Genomic DNA, 14,747 nt, shown 5'->3' with positions numbered 1-14,747 from the left:
TTACTTGCACATTTCAAATGGTACTGCCCTTGCGACAACAAAAAAACAAAGGCACATCACATATGTATGTCTCATTTATTATCCCCCAGTTTAAGAACCATGTTCTCTGTGCTTGTCAAAGCAAGTCCTTGGTCTACTTTCATCAAGTACACTTATCCAGATAAAAGCTGAGAAGATCTAAGCTGGGCACTGGACTTTGTGCTTTCAGGAAGGTGTTGATGTTGCAATGGCCCACTCGGGAAAGGGAAGGGTCACCGCATACAGTCAGGATACATGAGTGAATATTTGTATTTTGTTGGAACTTGAAAGGTATAGGATCCTAGTAATGCTAGCCTTCTCATGCTTTACACCAGTGGTCCTCAGCACCAGAGCCCTGCTGGTTTTCATTCTGGTCATCTAGTCAGCGCTACACCTGGGGATGCCAGAAGGAAAGACTTAAAAACACAATCATCTATGGACTGAGGAGCAGGATTGAGACTGAGGACCAATATTGAGAACTGCTGCTCTATACCACCACAACACTCAACCGAGACGAGCTTATACAGTAAGTGCTGTTTAAATGCTACACCCCCCACCCCTTGTCTACTATACATTCATTATATATTTCCTTATTATATTCCAGTAGTCAAAGGAAATCGTACTCCTAACAAATTGATTTCGCCATTTCTTTTAACATTGTGTGATTGTGTTACTCTGGGTGATTATTAAGTAACATTTTGAGTGCCAGTTCCCGATAAGTGATTCAATGGCATTACACATCAGGGCAAATGAAATGACCCTAAGGCAAAAAACATGACATACACACAAGCTGTGTAAATAAAGCAGAGTTTGTTCACAAAGCAAAGCTTCTCCCACTGCAAATATGTCTTTTTCAAACTGAGTGCAAACTGCTGATCATGTCAAGACTTCCTCCGTGTGCAGTGCAAATGTCTGTCCATGCTAAATACAACAGTGTCTAATATTTACCAGTTCATGCAAGGAGGATGTCCTACATTAATCAATCCACACTTAAGTTACTCAGTTTTCTTCAAATGGTCCAGATGTTTAAACTCATGTTCATCACACCAACTCTGTCTTGCAGGAAGTGTTAGTTACTAAGCTATTTCCCTCAGACTTTACAATTATAATTCCAGTTTCAAAAAACGAAGCAAACAAAGACACAGCTGCAACAATGACATCCAGGTGCACTTTTAAGTCCTCAGTGAAAACAAAAAGGGAAGTCAGCTTTAGGAACTAGTGAAAATTGTTTCTGGTAGACAAAACATATCACGAAAAGAACTGCAAGACTAAAAATAATAATAAAAAAATAAAATAAAAAGCTGGAAGTTAATTATTGCAAACACAACACAATTTGTTATAATTTTACACCTCATGTGAGATCTCTGAATTTGTTCTGTGTGCAGACAGAAACTGCCCTGAGTGGAAGGCACTGTGTACTGAAGCAAAGTCATGATGTTTTCATCACATTATCCAGGTCCATACACGTAACATTGACCCAACCAGGTCAGAATACATGAGGTCTGCTGTCAATTATGCCAAGACAGGAAGGTGATCGCCCGCTCTGTTCCCAAGGTTACAGCTCACACAACACAGGTGGTATCAGCCTTCCATTATGGTTTTAATAGAGAACAAGTGAGAAATGAGCTTGAAGTGGTTATATGATCACGGTCAGTAGTATTGGAGACAACCAGCACTGTGAAGTGGAAGCAGCAGCCAGGTTTTTATGTGAAGAAGAACAGACAGATGCAGTTTTTTAGTGGTAGCTCTCCGTGTTGCAGCAGCAGAAAGGGAACCTTAAGCATCCGGTTAGTAAAGCTACAGTACATCGTGATTGCCCTGTGAACCCCGTACATCACACAAAAGCTGAGCTAAGATGGCTCAGGGTGGTCAAAGAGGACAACTCAAGTGGCACAACATGAAAGCATTGGTATAGCACTATAATAAAGAAATCTGAAATTTTGTTAAGTGCAGCAAAGCGCATACAATTTCGGTGTTATCCAAGAGGAACGAAACATTGACATTCTTGTCAATCAAATCTGATTAACTGTTAATCTGACAAAATATATATATATATATATATATTTAGGTATATATAAAGCACCCATTATAGAAGTGAATTTTGCTTGAAATCTATTCTCCATCATTTAAATAGGCAACTGTATGCATTAATTAAGACTGTGAAATATGGAAAAAAAAAAAGCAAGTCCAAAATCAAATGAGAGAAATGTGCATGTTACAGAAATACTAGTTATATATTTGTCTCTTTCCACAAATTAAAAAAAAAACAAAAACAAAACGTTAACAACCATTTGCCTACATCTTCATTTAAAAACCAGTTAACTTGTTCGAAGGCTGCAGAATATTGTCCTCATCAGTTCTCTCAAATGGTTGGTTTAAAAGAAGGCTCCAAAAAAAAAAGAAGAAAAAGTGCAAGAGGTAATGCAAGAGTGGGTGCTGCAAACATGAGACAAAAGGATAACAAAGGCATGGAGAAGAGCCTGTCCTTTAGGGAGCTGGCTTACCAACCAGTTGGCATAAATTGCGCTGTAATATCCATTTACAACCCTGAAACCAGACACATCCAACGCAGACCGATCCCAATTCAAAAGGACAAAAATTAAAATGGACGAATCCCCCTGCCCCCAATGAGACACACGTTAAGCCTGTGAAGCTGAGCAACATTTCCACTTACAATGGAGATCAGACTAAGACGATAAGAAATACTCAGCGGGACACCACCTGCGCATGCCTTTCACTTTCAGGACTGGCACTTCTTTTGTCAATATTTGCCTATCTTTGATTGCTTGAGATGCCCACCTCTCAAGGTGTGTCACTTATTCGTGTCCCATACACACCCTGCATGTTTCTATGTGGTCTGTGAGCCACGAGCGTCCCCATCAGGACTAAGGGCAGCCGGTCGGCCTTGCGCTAAAATGCTGGGAGAAACCATTGGCAGGTGACCAGCTTCACTCACTAAGTTCTCATATTCACTACTGTCCTCGTCTTCGTCATCGTCATCATCTTCGTCGTCTTCATCATCTTCCTGGCCTGCAGCTTGTCGGTCTAACGAGTCAGAGCTTGATCCATCACCATTGCCAAGGTAGGGAGTGTTGGGAGTGGTGACGGGATTAGAGCTTGGGCTCTGGCCTAGACCAAGGCCGAGACCCAGGCCCAGGCCCATCCCCAGCGGGCCAGGAGTTGGGTGTCCAGGAGAACCCACAGCCTGGGGCCGGGGCAGTAGAGCAGCACTGGTAGGTGGGGAAGAAGAGGAGAGCAGAGAGTCATCCTGGGACAAGAGGTCAGCATAAGATGGTGGGTTGGGTGAGGTACTGGGCCGCTCCGGGGCAGAGGGTGTGTGGAAAGTTATCCGGGACTGAGGGGAGGCCTCAGAAGGTTCTGTGCTTTCCTCTGGTGTGGAATGGGTGTCTGCATTTTGGGCTTCTCGGAGCCCTGCGGAACAGAAAGTTTTACTGATTAATTATTTTTATGTTTTTTCCTGAGGGGAAGGGATCAACTCAACTATTGCTTGTAAGCCAGCTAATGTTTCAAATTTTTAAACCAGCACACATTTGAAACCAAATGACTTAACTTGAGATTACAGAATACAAAATGTGTACATACTCCTCTCCTCTTCTGCTGTCTTTCGTTTCCTGAGAGCAATTTGTTGTTTAAGTTTGTTCACATCCTCTTGAATTTTTTCCTTCACACGTTCGCTTTGTTCTACGTCCCCACATACAGCCTAAAGACAAGACAAACAGGTGAGAAACTTTGCTCGAGTCATGTCTTGGCTAAAATACCAAAGCTATTTGTTACTCACCTGCACTTTATCTTGTAGTGCACTATAGACCTGGAATATTGTTCGAATATCCTTCATCACACCATCTTTGTCAAAGAATTCCGCCCTGGGAAGAGATTTATCAATAGATATATCCATCACATCATTCAAGACGTGATAATATGACACAGTAATGCAGGCTCACCCAGTTTGTTCATCAAGATCGAACATGTCAATCACATTGGAGCAGTGGATGCTTTTTATATCAAAGCTAAATCAAACAGTCAGCCGGCCGTCACACACAAATATGAGCTGGATGAGCTCAGGTGAAAGTTGAGTGATCGTATCAGAAGCTGAATAAACAGGCCTGGTTAAACACCATGCAGTTTAGATGGCACTGACACACCATATTCAAACGCTCTGCAACAGAAGCAGTGGGTCTAAGTTTAGAAACAAAGACGCACGTGCAGCCTGTTACATACCAGCTTTTCACTGCTGTCATTCCCACACAAACGTATGCTGATATCACTCGGACACAGAGTCAAGTGTAAACTAGGACTAGCACAAATGATGGATGTCCTGGGCGCTGGAGTCACACACCACACAATTTAAATTCCTGCCCCACCACACAGAAATGTGTTTGTGGTAGGGAAGCAACTCCTCCTCAGAAGTTGAGGCACCAGCCTGGGTGTGAGGAGGAGGGTGGACAAGTTATGCCCTCAAGGTGAAGCTGTAGTATGTGGTCAGGTGAAAACAGGTGGCCGTTGCAACTCCACACATATCAAAGCAAGCATGTAGCTGTCGAAACCCTTCCTGTGCCAGAAGTAGGAGTGACATGGGTTAAAAAAAATAAATAAATTGGACTCCAAATCTTACCCATGCTCTTTGATGACCTGGGTGTAGTTGAGTGAGGTGTTGGGCACTGAGGAGACTTTGTATTCCTGTTGGCTTGTGTTGCCGAGGTTTGGGATTGTAAGGGTGATCCTCTGGTTGTACCTACTGGGAAGAAATTACCAGTCAGTACTGTTAAATCATGGACGAATTTTCAGGAAATAAATGCAAGGCTCATACTATGTACTACTACTACTACTGTCAAATATTTTCAACAGAAATGTGGTATCAATACTACTTATTGAGCATTTCGTGATTTAGTGACCTACTTAGCATTTCAGCATTCTGTGATAATGTATGCTTTACACATTTGTTTTAAACCCAGCAGCATGTGTGTGCACTCAATTTGGGATGTTTAAATTTCTAAACATTAAAATGTATTTAAATTTAAAACAGATACAATACAATAATTGTATCTGCTTGGCTCTACTGTCCCAGTCCCAAGCTGTGGGCTCTCTTGGACACCCAATAATTGTAATTTCCCAGCCTGGGATCAATAAAGTATATCCATCTATCTATCCAAGAAAATAGGGAGATTTCTCTCTCTGATACAAATTCTCAATCCAGTACAATCGTTTTTATACAAGGTTTTAAAAAAAAAAGCAAAAAAAACAAAACTGAATGAATGCACACATTGCATTTACTGACAATGACCAAGACACTGTAATTATGTACCTGTCACATAATGACTTTCACCCAGTCTGTTTATTAAGGTCATTGCTGACCCAGGTAACAATCAAATTGGAGCAACCCCGTACTATAGAAAAGAATAGACAGGAACTACTTCTACATCAAAAGTCTGGTCAACAATAAATATTAGTAGTTTGATACCGTGAGGGTGTGTGCTTATGTTGGCCAACATGCAGTTATTACCTGCGGTTAGGTCTGAAGAGTACATACTCCAGTGCATGTGTGGAGCTGTTGGCGGTGGAGATGAAGCTGAAGAGAAGGAAGACGAGGTCGGGGACACCAAGCAGCTGAGTCAACTGTTTGTGGATGATCTGTTCCCTGAACGACATCTGCTGCTGTGTGTTCCTTCGGAACCGGTACCAACCAATGATGTTCTACATGACCAGAGAAGCACATTTGTAAAGATCTGTTTTTAATCCAAGTCAATTATTCAAATGCTTCAAAGAGGAAAAGGTATTAATTAATAAAGGCATTAATCATTAATTTCAATACAACATATTGAACATTTTGTTGTATGTTATGTTTCAAGTCTACTAAAATCTGGTGCATCTCAAAATACAAACTGAATTTAGTCTTGTGAAAATTACCTTTAGTGTGCCAACCTTTAGTTTGCAATCATTCATTTATTTACAATAAAACCAAATCTAGCATTGGTTTAAAAGTAACAAGAGGGCAGCACTGACATTTTACAGAACAGCGGGACACAATGTATGCTGACATGACAAATAATTCCAAAAAAATGTACTCACTTTCCGCCTGTCTTTAAGAATGCTGTTGAGATTTTCTTCATTGATTTTGCCTGCGTAGTCATAAAAGCTGAAGAGATGGGGGGGGGAAACATGTTTGTTCAACCCCATTTATCACATTCCTCCTCCACCTTGGCATACTTCTGTTACCCAATCTTGTCAGATGGGGCCATCTACTGTCCAAAGTCAAATTAATGCAGCATCTTCTAAAGTGGATTTAAGGCAACTTTAATTGTATCTAAGCTATTTAAATTGCCTGTATATTTACAGCCACTTAGGGTAAGAGAGAATAAGCTACTCTGCACAAAGACAATCTTTTATTGGGAGGAAAAACATCAATAGCAACAGTTCTTTGATGAGGTCCCACTTCAACCAGACCCTGCCTTGTTATGCATATGTTACAACAAAGGTTGGTGAGGTTTTCCTAAATTAAACAATCATTGTCAAAATTGTTGGCTGTTTGTCTCCCTCAAGCAGTGTCTGTTCTGTGTCTGTGTACATGGTGAAACTTTGGTACAACATGTGCACTGATGACTGATGATAACAGTAGCTGTTTGAGAATAAAAGGGTCATACCTTACCTAAACAACTGTGCACAAGGATCATGGTTATGGATTTCTGTTGGGAACAAATAGTGACAAATACTTTAGTTAAATAGTAATATATGTGCAAATCTTCTTTCAAAGCATGATCCAAATGTAATACAAAGTATTCACAACACAGGACTGGAACGTACTGCCACTTCCAACTGAGTCCTTATCATATTCTCGAACATACCTACAATTTATATGGTTACTGATTATGCTAAATTGGCTTTTAGTTTCAGCTGCCTTAGTTTACAAAACACAATTATATCCCAAAGCAGACTTTTACTCCAGCTACTTTAAAAAGAGGTCATTAGCATAAATCTGAAACCTGTGACAGAGAAAACTGAAGCAGACATTTAAGTGCTAAGCAAAAAGCTACTTGTGTGCATAACTTCATTCCTAGTTATTGTTTACATTCAGATGCATCAAAGCACATTTTGCCTAAAGGGAGTGAAGATGCAGAGGAGAAATTCTGGAAGCATTAAAACAATTCATGTAACTAAAAAGCTATCATCTATGGTTCAATTTTTTATAATATGTATTTCCATATCTTGCAAATTAAAATTTAATACTGATTCTTGTTGCCATTCTGTAATAAACCGGTTCAATCTCGCTGAGTAATCTCAATGTCCCCTGTTGTCATCAGTCTGCTTGACTGAAACCGAAAGGTGTGTTATCTTGCAACTGCATCTAGTATTTCACTATCCTGTTAATATGAGGAGGCATCTTATAGAAGAAATGTTCATCTATACAACAGTAATAGTGGCAATTAGTTTACAGCCTATAAAACAGATATATGGGGCTCTGCACATGCACACAGGTGTTTTATCTTGCTGCCTGATTAAACTTATACCACATTGAGGTCTGAGAATGCTATAGAGAGCATTACATCATGTCAACATATGCACAAGTTGCAGAAGAGTAAAGGAGATGTCAACGACCTCAGGCTGCACATGCTTACGCAGTTTTGGGTAGAGCTCATAACAAGCAAAATAACTGAAAACACCTGTGTGGGTGGACCATGGGTGCACAGCAGCTATAACAGAACCTGTATTTTGTGTTGTTCTAATAAGCCCTTATGAAAAACGTGTAAAAGGACTTAATGGGACTTTTGACTTCATAAAGGAAAAAGCACAGGTGTTATTAACAATTTTAACAACGGCTCCATTCAAGTGTTCCAGTATTAAGCCATAACAGCATGATAGTGAGCCAGCAAGTACTGCTTTGGATTCCACAAAGTTTTTGTTTTGTCTATTTTCAGGGCTTACCTACTACTTGGATCAATTCCGCAGTGCTGATCTGTGTGTCACTGATGCTAACAGTCTCTTCTTGCCTTACTTCTCCTAATAGGAAGCCCTCCTGTGTAAACAGAATTGGACAAAATTGTGGTTAGAGCAGTAATGTTGACCTGAAACAATCAGTCAGGAGTCGATAAACAGAGAATTTTCAACATTTTATCACCAATTGTCAAGCGATTATGCTAAATATATTCTGATTGTAACCTCTCAACTATGAGGATTTGCTTTTCTCTGTCTTTGTACATATTGAAAATCTCTGGGCTTTGGACTATTTAAACAAAACATGCACAGACACTTTGAGGTTGCCAAATTGGGCTATGGGAAATGTGATTAACATGTTTCTTTAGTTTTATAAATTAGACAACTAAAAAGGACTATTTCCATAGAGAAAAACAATCACAGAGTCATAATTGAGACATTCCGTCATGTTGCAAAAACAACAAATCAACTTGTTCTGGAATTAAATTAAAATCGTTTACTTCTTCCAAAGAATTATCGAAAAAGTGACAGCAGCTTACAAACAAGCCCGTTGCCTGACTCTTTCAGCTTATGTTAGGAATGCGGACAAACTTGTGAGGAGAAACTAATCACCGGCCCAGGCCAACTTTTAAAGTCTTGACGAGGGGAAAAGGCATGTAAACAACGCTGACGTTAGCGAGAGTTAACGCTTGTGTTGAAGATTTCTTCCTACTACGCTGATCACTAATCATTTGCTCTCGGTTGACAACGATCCAACCAAAGCCCCTCGAAAAAGAAAAATATTTTCGCGGACGTCAGTCATGTTGTGAGACGATCTTAACATAAATGCAGCCAAATTTAGCTACGTGGCTAACAAGCTAATCTGGCAAAGCGTAAACGCGAAGAATAAAAAACGTCTTTAATACCTACGTAAGAAACACAGTGTGTCAGCTTCTAGTTTTCATTACATGCGAAATCTGCATCAAATAACAGGTTCAGGTGACTGTAGAACCGACACACGGAAGTCACCTTACTAGCTTAGCTAACACGCTAAGCAGCTAACTGCTGAGTATTTCCTGGATCTCAAACTTTCATAACACTATTTCGTACACCAGTATTACAGGTGTTCAAGTCTACGACTCTTTGTATCTAACGTCATGGCTAGATGTTTTGAATTTGTTTGAATGTAATTCGTGGAATCATCTTAAATTATTAGTCATGTCTTCAAGTTGTTGTAGCTACATAGTGTGTTTTAACCATACCTGCCGGTAAATAGACGGAACCAATACTAGCTAGCCAGCAACAGGATGATGACACTGGAAAACAACACAAACTAATGGCGTTGATGAGTGCTCAGACACATTGCCGAGCTACACGCATTTTAACAACCATGGCATAATAGTCTGTCAACACAATAATTTCATTACTTACATGATCTGAGTTGCTGTTGGCGCTGTGATAACACACAGAACTAAAAGTATAACCTGAAATGGATGCCGCCATGATGGAAACATCCCTATCAATCCCGATGCCCCCTGCGGTTGCAAGCACGCTCCTCAAACGCAACGTCTTGTGGGAACTGTAGGCGGTGACTTGACAGTCTCCAGTCCAGCATGGAGGTCGTTACAGAAAACCCACATGGCTGTAGAAATAACTCGGACACAGAGGAAGACAAGGACTCAGATACAGATTTCGGACCTTCAAAACTCGGAACGAAAGAATAGTAAGTGTATTGCTATGTTATCTCCGTTGCTAACGTAAAGTTATGGTAGTTGGTTATCCTCGTCAGGCTCAAGAGACACCAGCAGAGCTAACGTTAGTTGACCTAAATGTTAACTGTTTCAGAATGTGTTTTTTTCTTTTCCAGATTGCCAAGCGAAGCCAATTTAGTGCACAGTTTAAACATAATGTGGCGCAAGTACCGCAATACCTGAAAGTGGTGTTGCCGGCAAGAAATAAGTTGAAGCCAGTAAGCTAGTATACAAGTGCTGATGGTCATTTGTATACTAGCTATCATGGAGAAATGTGTGATTCCCATATGTGTAGAGAAGACTTAGAGCTGTAGTGTTGTTATCTCGGTTTGCGCTTGTAAAATTTTTACATTTCCTTTTTTTATATGTGGCTGTCTTCTTCTATAGTTGGGAAGATGCATACCAAAAAGAACTTGAGACGTTCAAAGACATTGGGGATGTCGGTGAGATATGGTAATCATATATTAAAGAGTATTGAAATGCCTGCATTTGCCAGAATTAAACCAACATGCCTGTTGGTTATTACATTTGACCCATGTTTATATGACACGCCAAAATGTGATGATTCTAAACGAGATCCGATTAATGCAGTATTGTTGATTACTGACCACAGCCAGTATCATTACTTAATTATGGGTTTCTCTCTTCTTATAAGGTTTGGTGAGGAAAGCATGAGCCGTGTGCTGCGATGGATGGACAAAGCTAAGATCCCTGAAAGTGCTGCCATTCTTGACATTGGCACTGGAAATGGAGCCTTTTTAGTTGAACTGGTATGAACACAAAAATTCCACCTCCATTGTGTTTGGAGGATGGCTGAAGTTGCCCGGGTTTAAGTGGAAGATATGTTAAGGTGATCTGACACTTTAATAGACAATTTGTGAATGACAGCTGGGTTTACCGTGATGACCTTTTTAACAAACTCGAACACTTGACCAACTTTGTTCCTTAATTGCATCTATATTTTTTGTTTCAAGGCCAAACACGGATACAGGAATCTGACTGGTATAGATTATTCCCCAGCGTCTGTAGAATTATGCAAAAATGTTCTCCAGGCGGAGGACTTGATGGATATCACTGTAAAGGTGAGTTCAGCCACGTCTGTTAATAAAACCATAGTAGTACTGCACAGTTAACTTAAATTAGTAGCACAACACATTTACCAGCCGTAACCATAGGGCTGCATTCTGTTTGTGTTCGCTGGGATAAGAAGTGATTAACCATTTGGAAATTCTAAAAGACGATACAGTATACCTTTCAGGATACTGTGAGCCAGCCTGGGCCTGGGAAGGGTAGAGGAGAGTCTCCTGTGTTTACTATGTGGAAGGGTTGGATAGAAAGAGGGCCCTGAAAGTGATGGAAGTCTGCCCACCATTCAGATTAAACTACCACAAATCCCAACGAACTTGCAGAATTTATCACATATACTAACATATATATACAAGAAAAACAAGTTGTAACTACTTGCTGGTCTATAAGAGATGTGGTGAATGAGCTTTCCTCACTTGTGTGCGTGATACAGTTGCATATATGTTACGTGCACCACACACGGATGATGGTGTGTGCTTTCCTTGGGCAGTAAGCCTTCCACTGAAGTCAATATTGACCTTAACTGGACAAGGTGAGTACAGTAGTTGCGTGTGTGAAACAGAGAAATGGTATGTTGGCATCTTTATAATTTCTTCAGTACTGCAGAATGCCGAAATAAGTTGTGTGAATGTGTTTGGTATTGTGTGCATATGTAACCTTCAATCGATTTGGAGGGAGTGTTAGGACTTTCAGGTCATGTTAAAAAAGCTTTTTGATCAAGTTTCTTACCTCAAAGGTGATTCGTGGCATCCAAACTGAGCTCGCTCTCTCGCTTTCTTTCTCTCTCTCTCTCTCTCTCTCTCTATGTGTACATACATATATATATGTGTGTGTGTGTGTGTGTGTGTGTGTGTACGCACACCATATTGCCATATTGTATATTTTCTATAAGTTTGATAAAGTTTTCCCTAACTTGTCACCTTTTCTTTATTTAGGAGATGGATTTTTTAAACTGTCAAGGGGAGTTAAAGGATTTTGATGTCTGTATCGACAAAGGAACTTTCGATGCAATAAGTTTAAACCCAGATGACAGCAAGGAGGGCAAAAAACTCTATGTCCAAGCTTTAAAAGGTGTTCTTAAGGATAAAGGATTCTTCTCTGTTACTTCCTGTAACTGGACAAAAGAGCAGCTGCTAGACAGATTTAATGAAGGTGAGAACAAATGCTGATAATTATTGCATGTCTGATTATTTTATTTTGTTAGATTCTGCTGGAATCCTGTTAATGTCCTTATAAAGGAGCTGTTTACTACCTGCTTGTCAGGCCTGGCAGCTCTGTCAAGTCATACAAGCCAACCCAACCCAATTAGAAAGATAATTCTCTGCAAACCCTGTCACTGATCAGACATTTATTGTAACTTACTTTTATGTGAAGTCATTCCTTATGCAGTTTTGATGCTGTCTTTCCACTGCTCACGTACTTCCTAGTTAATTATTTTCTGCCTACCTGCAGCAGTTTATTCGTCCAGTATGGCAGAAGGTTATTTCAAGCTGTCAGTAGCTAGGTAGCTACTTTAATCTGGTAGTTAACCAGATTAAAACTCAATGAAAACAAAGGCCACATCCACATGAAACTCATGGTTTCAGTGTTTGAGTTGGCATCAGTGGCATCTAGATGAGCGTGTGCATTTTACTAAATTACACATGTAACAACGTTATTTGAACCAGTTCAACCTAGGCAGTCTTTCTTTTGGTGGATTAGCTAGTTGATTTTCATGAAATTAATAAGAATGAATAGCTGCCAGAAGGAGAAAACACATCAAAAGTATATGACGTGTTTGCTTGTAATGTTAAAGGTTCCCTGTGGAGTTTTTGACCTTTAGTAGTGCTATGGAGCTGTTTTTCTCTGTGAGTCCACATCTTGTTTATGTAGCACATGAACGTAGGTGTCACAGTACACATTCCTGCCAATTGTGTCAGACTGCTGCCGCTGAGTTCCACAGCAGTTTGCTGTAACACACCAAGATATGCTGCAGTGCACCTAGAAACACAGAAAAGACGAATGCTAACTTGTAAACATGGATGTAAACCAGAATGGAGGTTAAAAAAAAAAAGGAAATACATTAAACTTGTTTGCTAGACCTCAAAGAAATACACTTTGGGTTTCGCTGAGTAACACTGAATGTAAACATACATTTTCTTTGTTCGAAAGAATACTACATGGGGCACCTTGTAAAAGCATTTATGCTGTGTTATAAACGGAAACACTGTTAAAACACTGGCAAAACGTGTTCATCCTTAAAATATGCACCAGTATGATTTACAGTGATGTTTGTGTGGCTTGCGACATCTTTACATTTGGGTGTTTTGTTGCCTAACCCCCAGTCAAAACATAGACACAGTTCCACAACTGTGACTGTTACCTGGCAGGTTGTTAACCTGCAGGCAACAATAGCTTTGTAAAGTCTGAGTTTTGGCAAGCTTCCAGTATCTGTCACTCATCTCAGTGTAGTCACTCTGGAGAGCCTGCAGGGGGCCAAAGGGCCTTGAAATCTCATCTGTCACACAGACAGCCTGTCTTTACTGGGCCCCAGGAAGCACCACAGATGGTAGATGGATAGTTCTTGACTCCCAGTGCTTCTCCTAACCCGATGCAGCCATAATCAGCAGGCAAAAATTCTTGGCATTGGATTCTCTGTGTTTGAAACATCATGTTGATGTTCTGGTTGTTTGTTTGCATAATGCACATTTCTCAACCTGCACATTTTCTCTTTGTTGCCTCACAGGATTTGAGTTTGTACAGGAGTTGCCAACACCAAATTTCCAATTTGGAGGCAAGACGGGCAACACTGTGACAGCACTCATCTTCAAGCGAATACATTGATTCACATGACCACAAAGGATATTTGTATTTTGTTTTGTACAAGACTTAATTAGGTTTTATTCATTTTTAAAAATTATACAGTGTAACTGAACAGGGCAGGTCTCTTGAAATAAATAAGTCACTTTTTGTTTTTTATTGACTTTGTATTGTCTTTATTGATCCACGTGTTGAATATTTGGGCACATGTTAAATATTTGAAACTGTTATGAATTATTTGTAATGCATTTATGTGTATGATTAACAAGACTTAGACATTCAATTTCGGTTTTAAGATGTATGCATTCATTCATGTTTTCATAATGGTTTAAAGAGAAAGAAAAATACATGATTATTTGTACTGAACAGTTTTTCCCTATTCCATAAATCATCTTATATCCCCACTTTGCAAGGGCCCTGTTGAAAGTCCTGACCCACAGTTAGAAATCCACTGTTCTGTCTTACCAGGTAGCTAATTGCATCCATCTTTCACATCGTGAAAAACAGTCCATTCTTAATTGGCTAAACTGGAAACCAGCAGAGCTTAGGGTCCCAAGGACCATGATTAACAATGTCTGACATAATGAATAAACAAGAGGCCATGGCGTCTGTTGAAGAGAAGCCTATCTGTCATTTCCTTCCTCAATAGCATCAATAACTTCCAAACTGGATCCTAATTGCAAGCTCGGGGCAGTGGTCCAATGGGAGCAGCCGACACTGAGGCACGCTGTTGAGTAAACACATGCAAGCTTTACAAGAATTACTGCCTGGAATTTTACAAGGCTCTGGATATCCTGCCTGGATGTGCATATTATGCCCACGTTTACAGCTTTCACAGAGACTTTCCTGTGAAGTAAAGCCACCTCCATTGAGCTCAATTGAATATCCTCTCCTCAAACTTTGTCAGCATCCACTCTCACTGTCTCTGACTCGTATTCGTTGTGTCACAGTGTCGTTAGGTTTTAGTATATGCTGAAATTACCTTCATGACTACGCTGTGGCCCACCCTCTTCCACTGCATATTGCTATGTGCTGAAGTTTTTCAGTTTCTTTTGTTCTGGTACTACTAAAGTAATTATTATTATTCAAAAGAGCATTACTTTCAGAGACGTGTTATTTACGAGCTGCTTCCAAAGTCCTGCAGATCACGATATGCAAATTCAGTTT

General features: G+C 40.0%; 2 protein-coding genes across 4 annotated transcripts; one reads left to right on the top strand and one right to left on the bottom strand.

The window, feature by feature from the left end:
* Nucleotides 1–61: 61 nt before the first annotated feature.
* On the bottom strand, nt 62–9,528 carry abraxas2 (abraxas 2, BRISC complex subunit). 3 transcript variants are annotated; one of them, XM_046402275.1, is made up of 10 exons: nt 9,376–9,528; nt 7,957–8,047; nt 6,683–6,719; nt 6,106–6,172; nt 5,540–5,730; nt 4,652–4,774; nt 3,818–3,902; nt 3,622–3,739; nt 2,856–3,450; nt 62–412 (listed from the first exon to the last, which is right to left on the bottom strand). In XM_046402275.1, exons 1-9 carry the CDS (start codon nt 9,445–9,447, stop codon nt 2,867–2,869), a joined length of 1,368 nt encoding a protein of 455 aa, XP_046258231.1. In that variant the 5' UTR covers nt 9,448–9,528; the 3' UTR covers nt 62–412; nt 2,856–2,866. The 3 variants fall into 3 exon arrangements, with proteins under 3 accessions (XP_046258231.1, XP_046258230.1, XP_046258232.1); XM_046402274.1 differs by having other exon boundaries at nt 62–3,450; XM_046402276.1 differs by having other exon boundaries at nt 62–3,450; nt 4,652–4,771.
* On the top strand, nt 9,487–13,743 carry eef1akmt2 (EEF1A lysine methyltransferase 2). Its single transcript, XM_046402281.1, has 6 exons — nt 9,487–9,667; nt 10,083–10,148; nt 10,351–10,465; nt 10,670–10,777; nt 11,717–11,933; nt 13,507–13,743. The coding sequence occupies exons 1-6, from the start codon at nt 9,558–9,560 to the stop codon at nt 13,602–13,604; spliced, it is 714 nt and encodes a 237-aa protein (XP_046258237.1). The 5' UTR covers nt 9,487–9,557; the 3' UTR covers nt 13,605–13,743.
* Nucleotides 13,744–14,747: the final 1,004 nt, after the last annotated feature.

Source organism: Scatophagus argus, chromosome 10, assembly GCF_020382885.2.
Source record: "Scatophagus argus isolate fScaArg1 chromosome 10, fScaArg1.pri, whole genome shotgun sequence".
Lineage (NCBI taxonomy): Eukaryota > Metazoa > Chordata > Actinopteri > Scatophagidae > Scatophagus > Scatophagus argus.
This window is presented reverse-complemented; position numbering and strand designations above follow the sequence as displayed.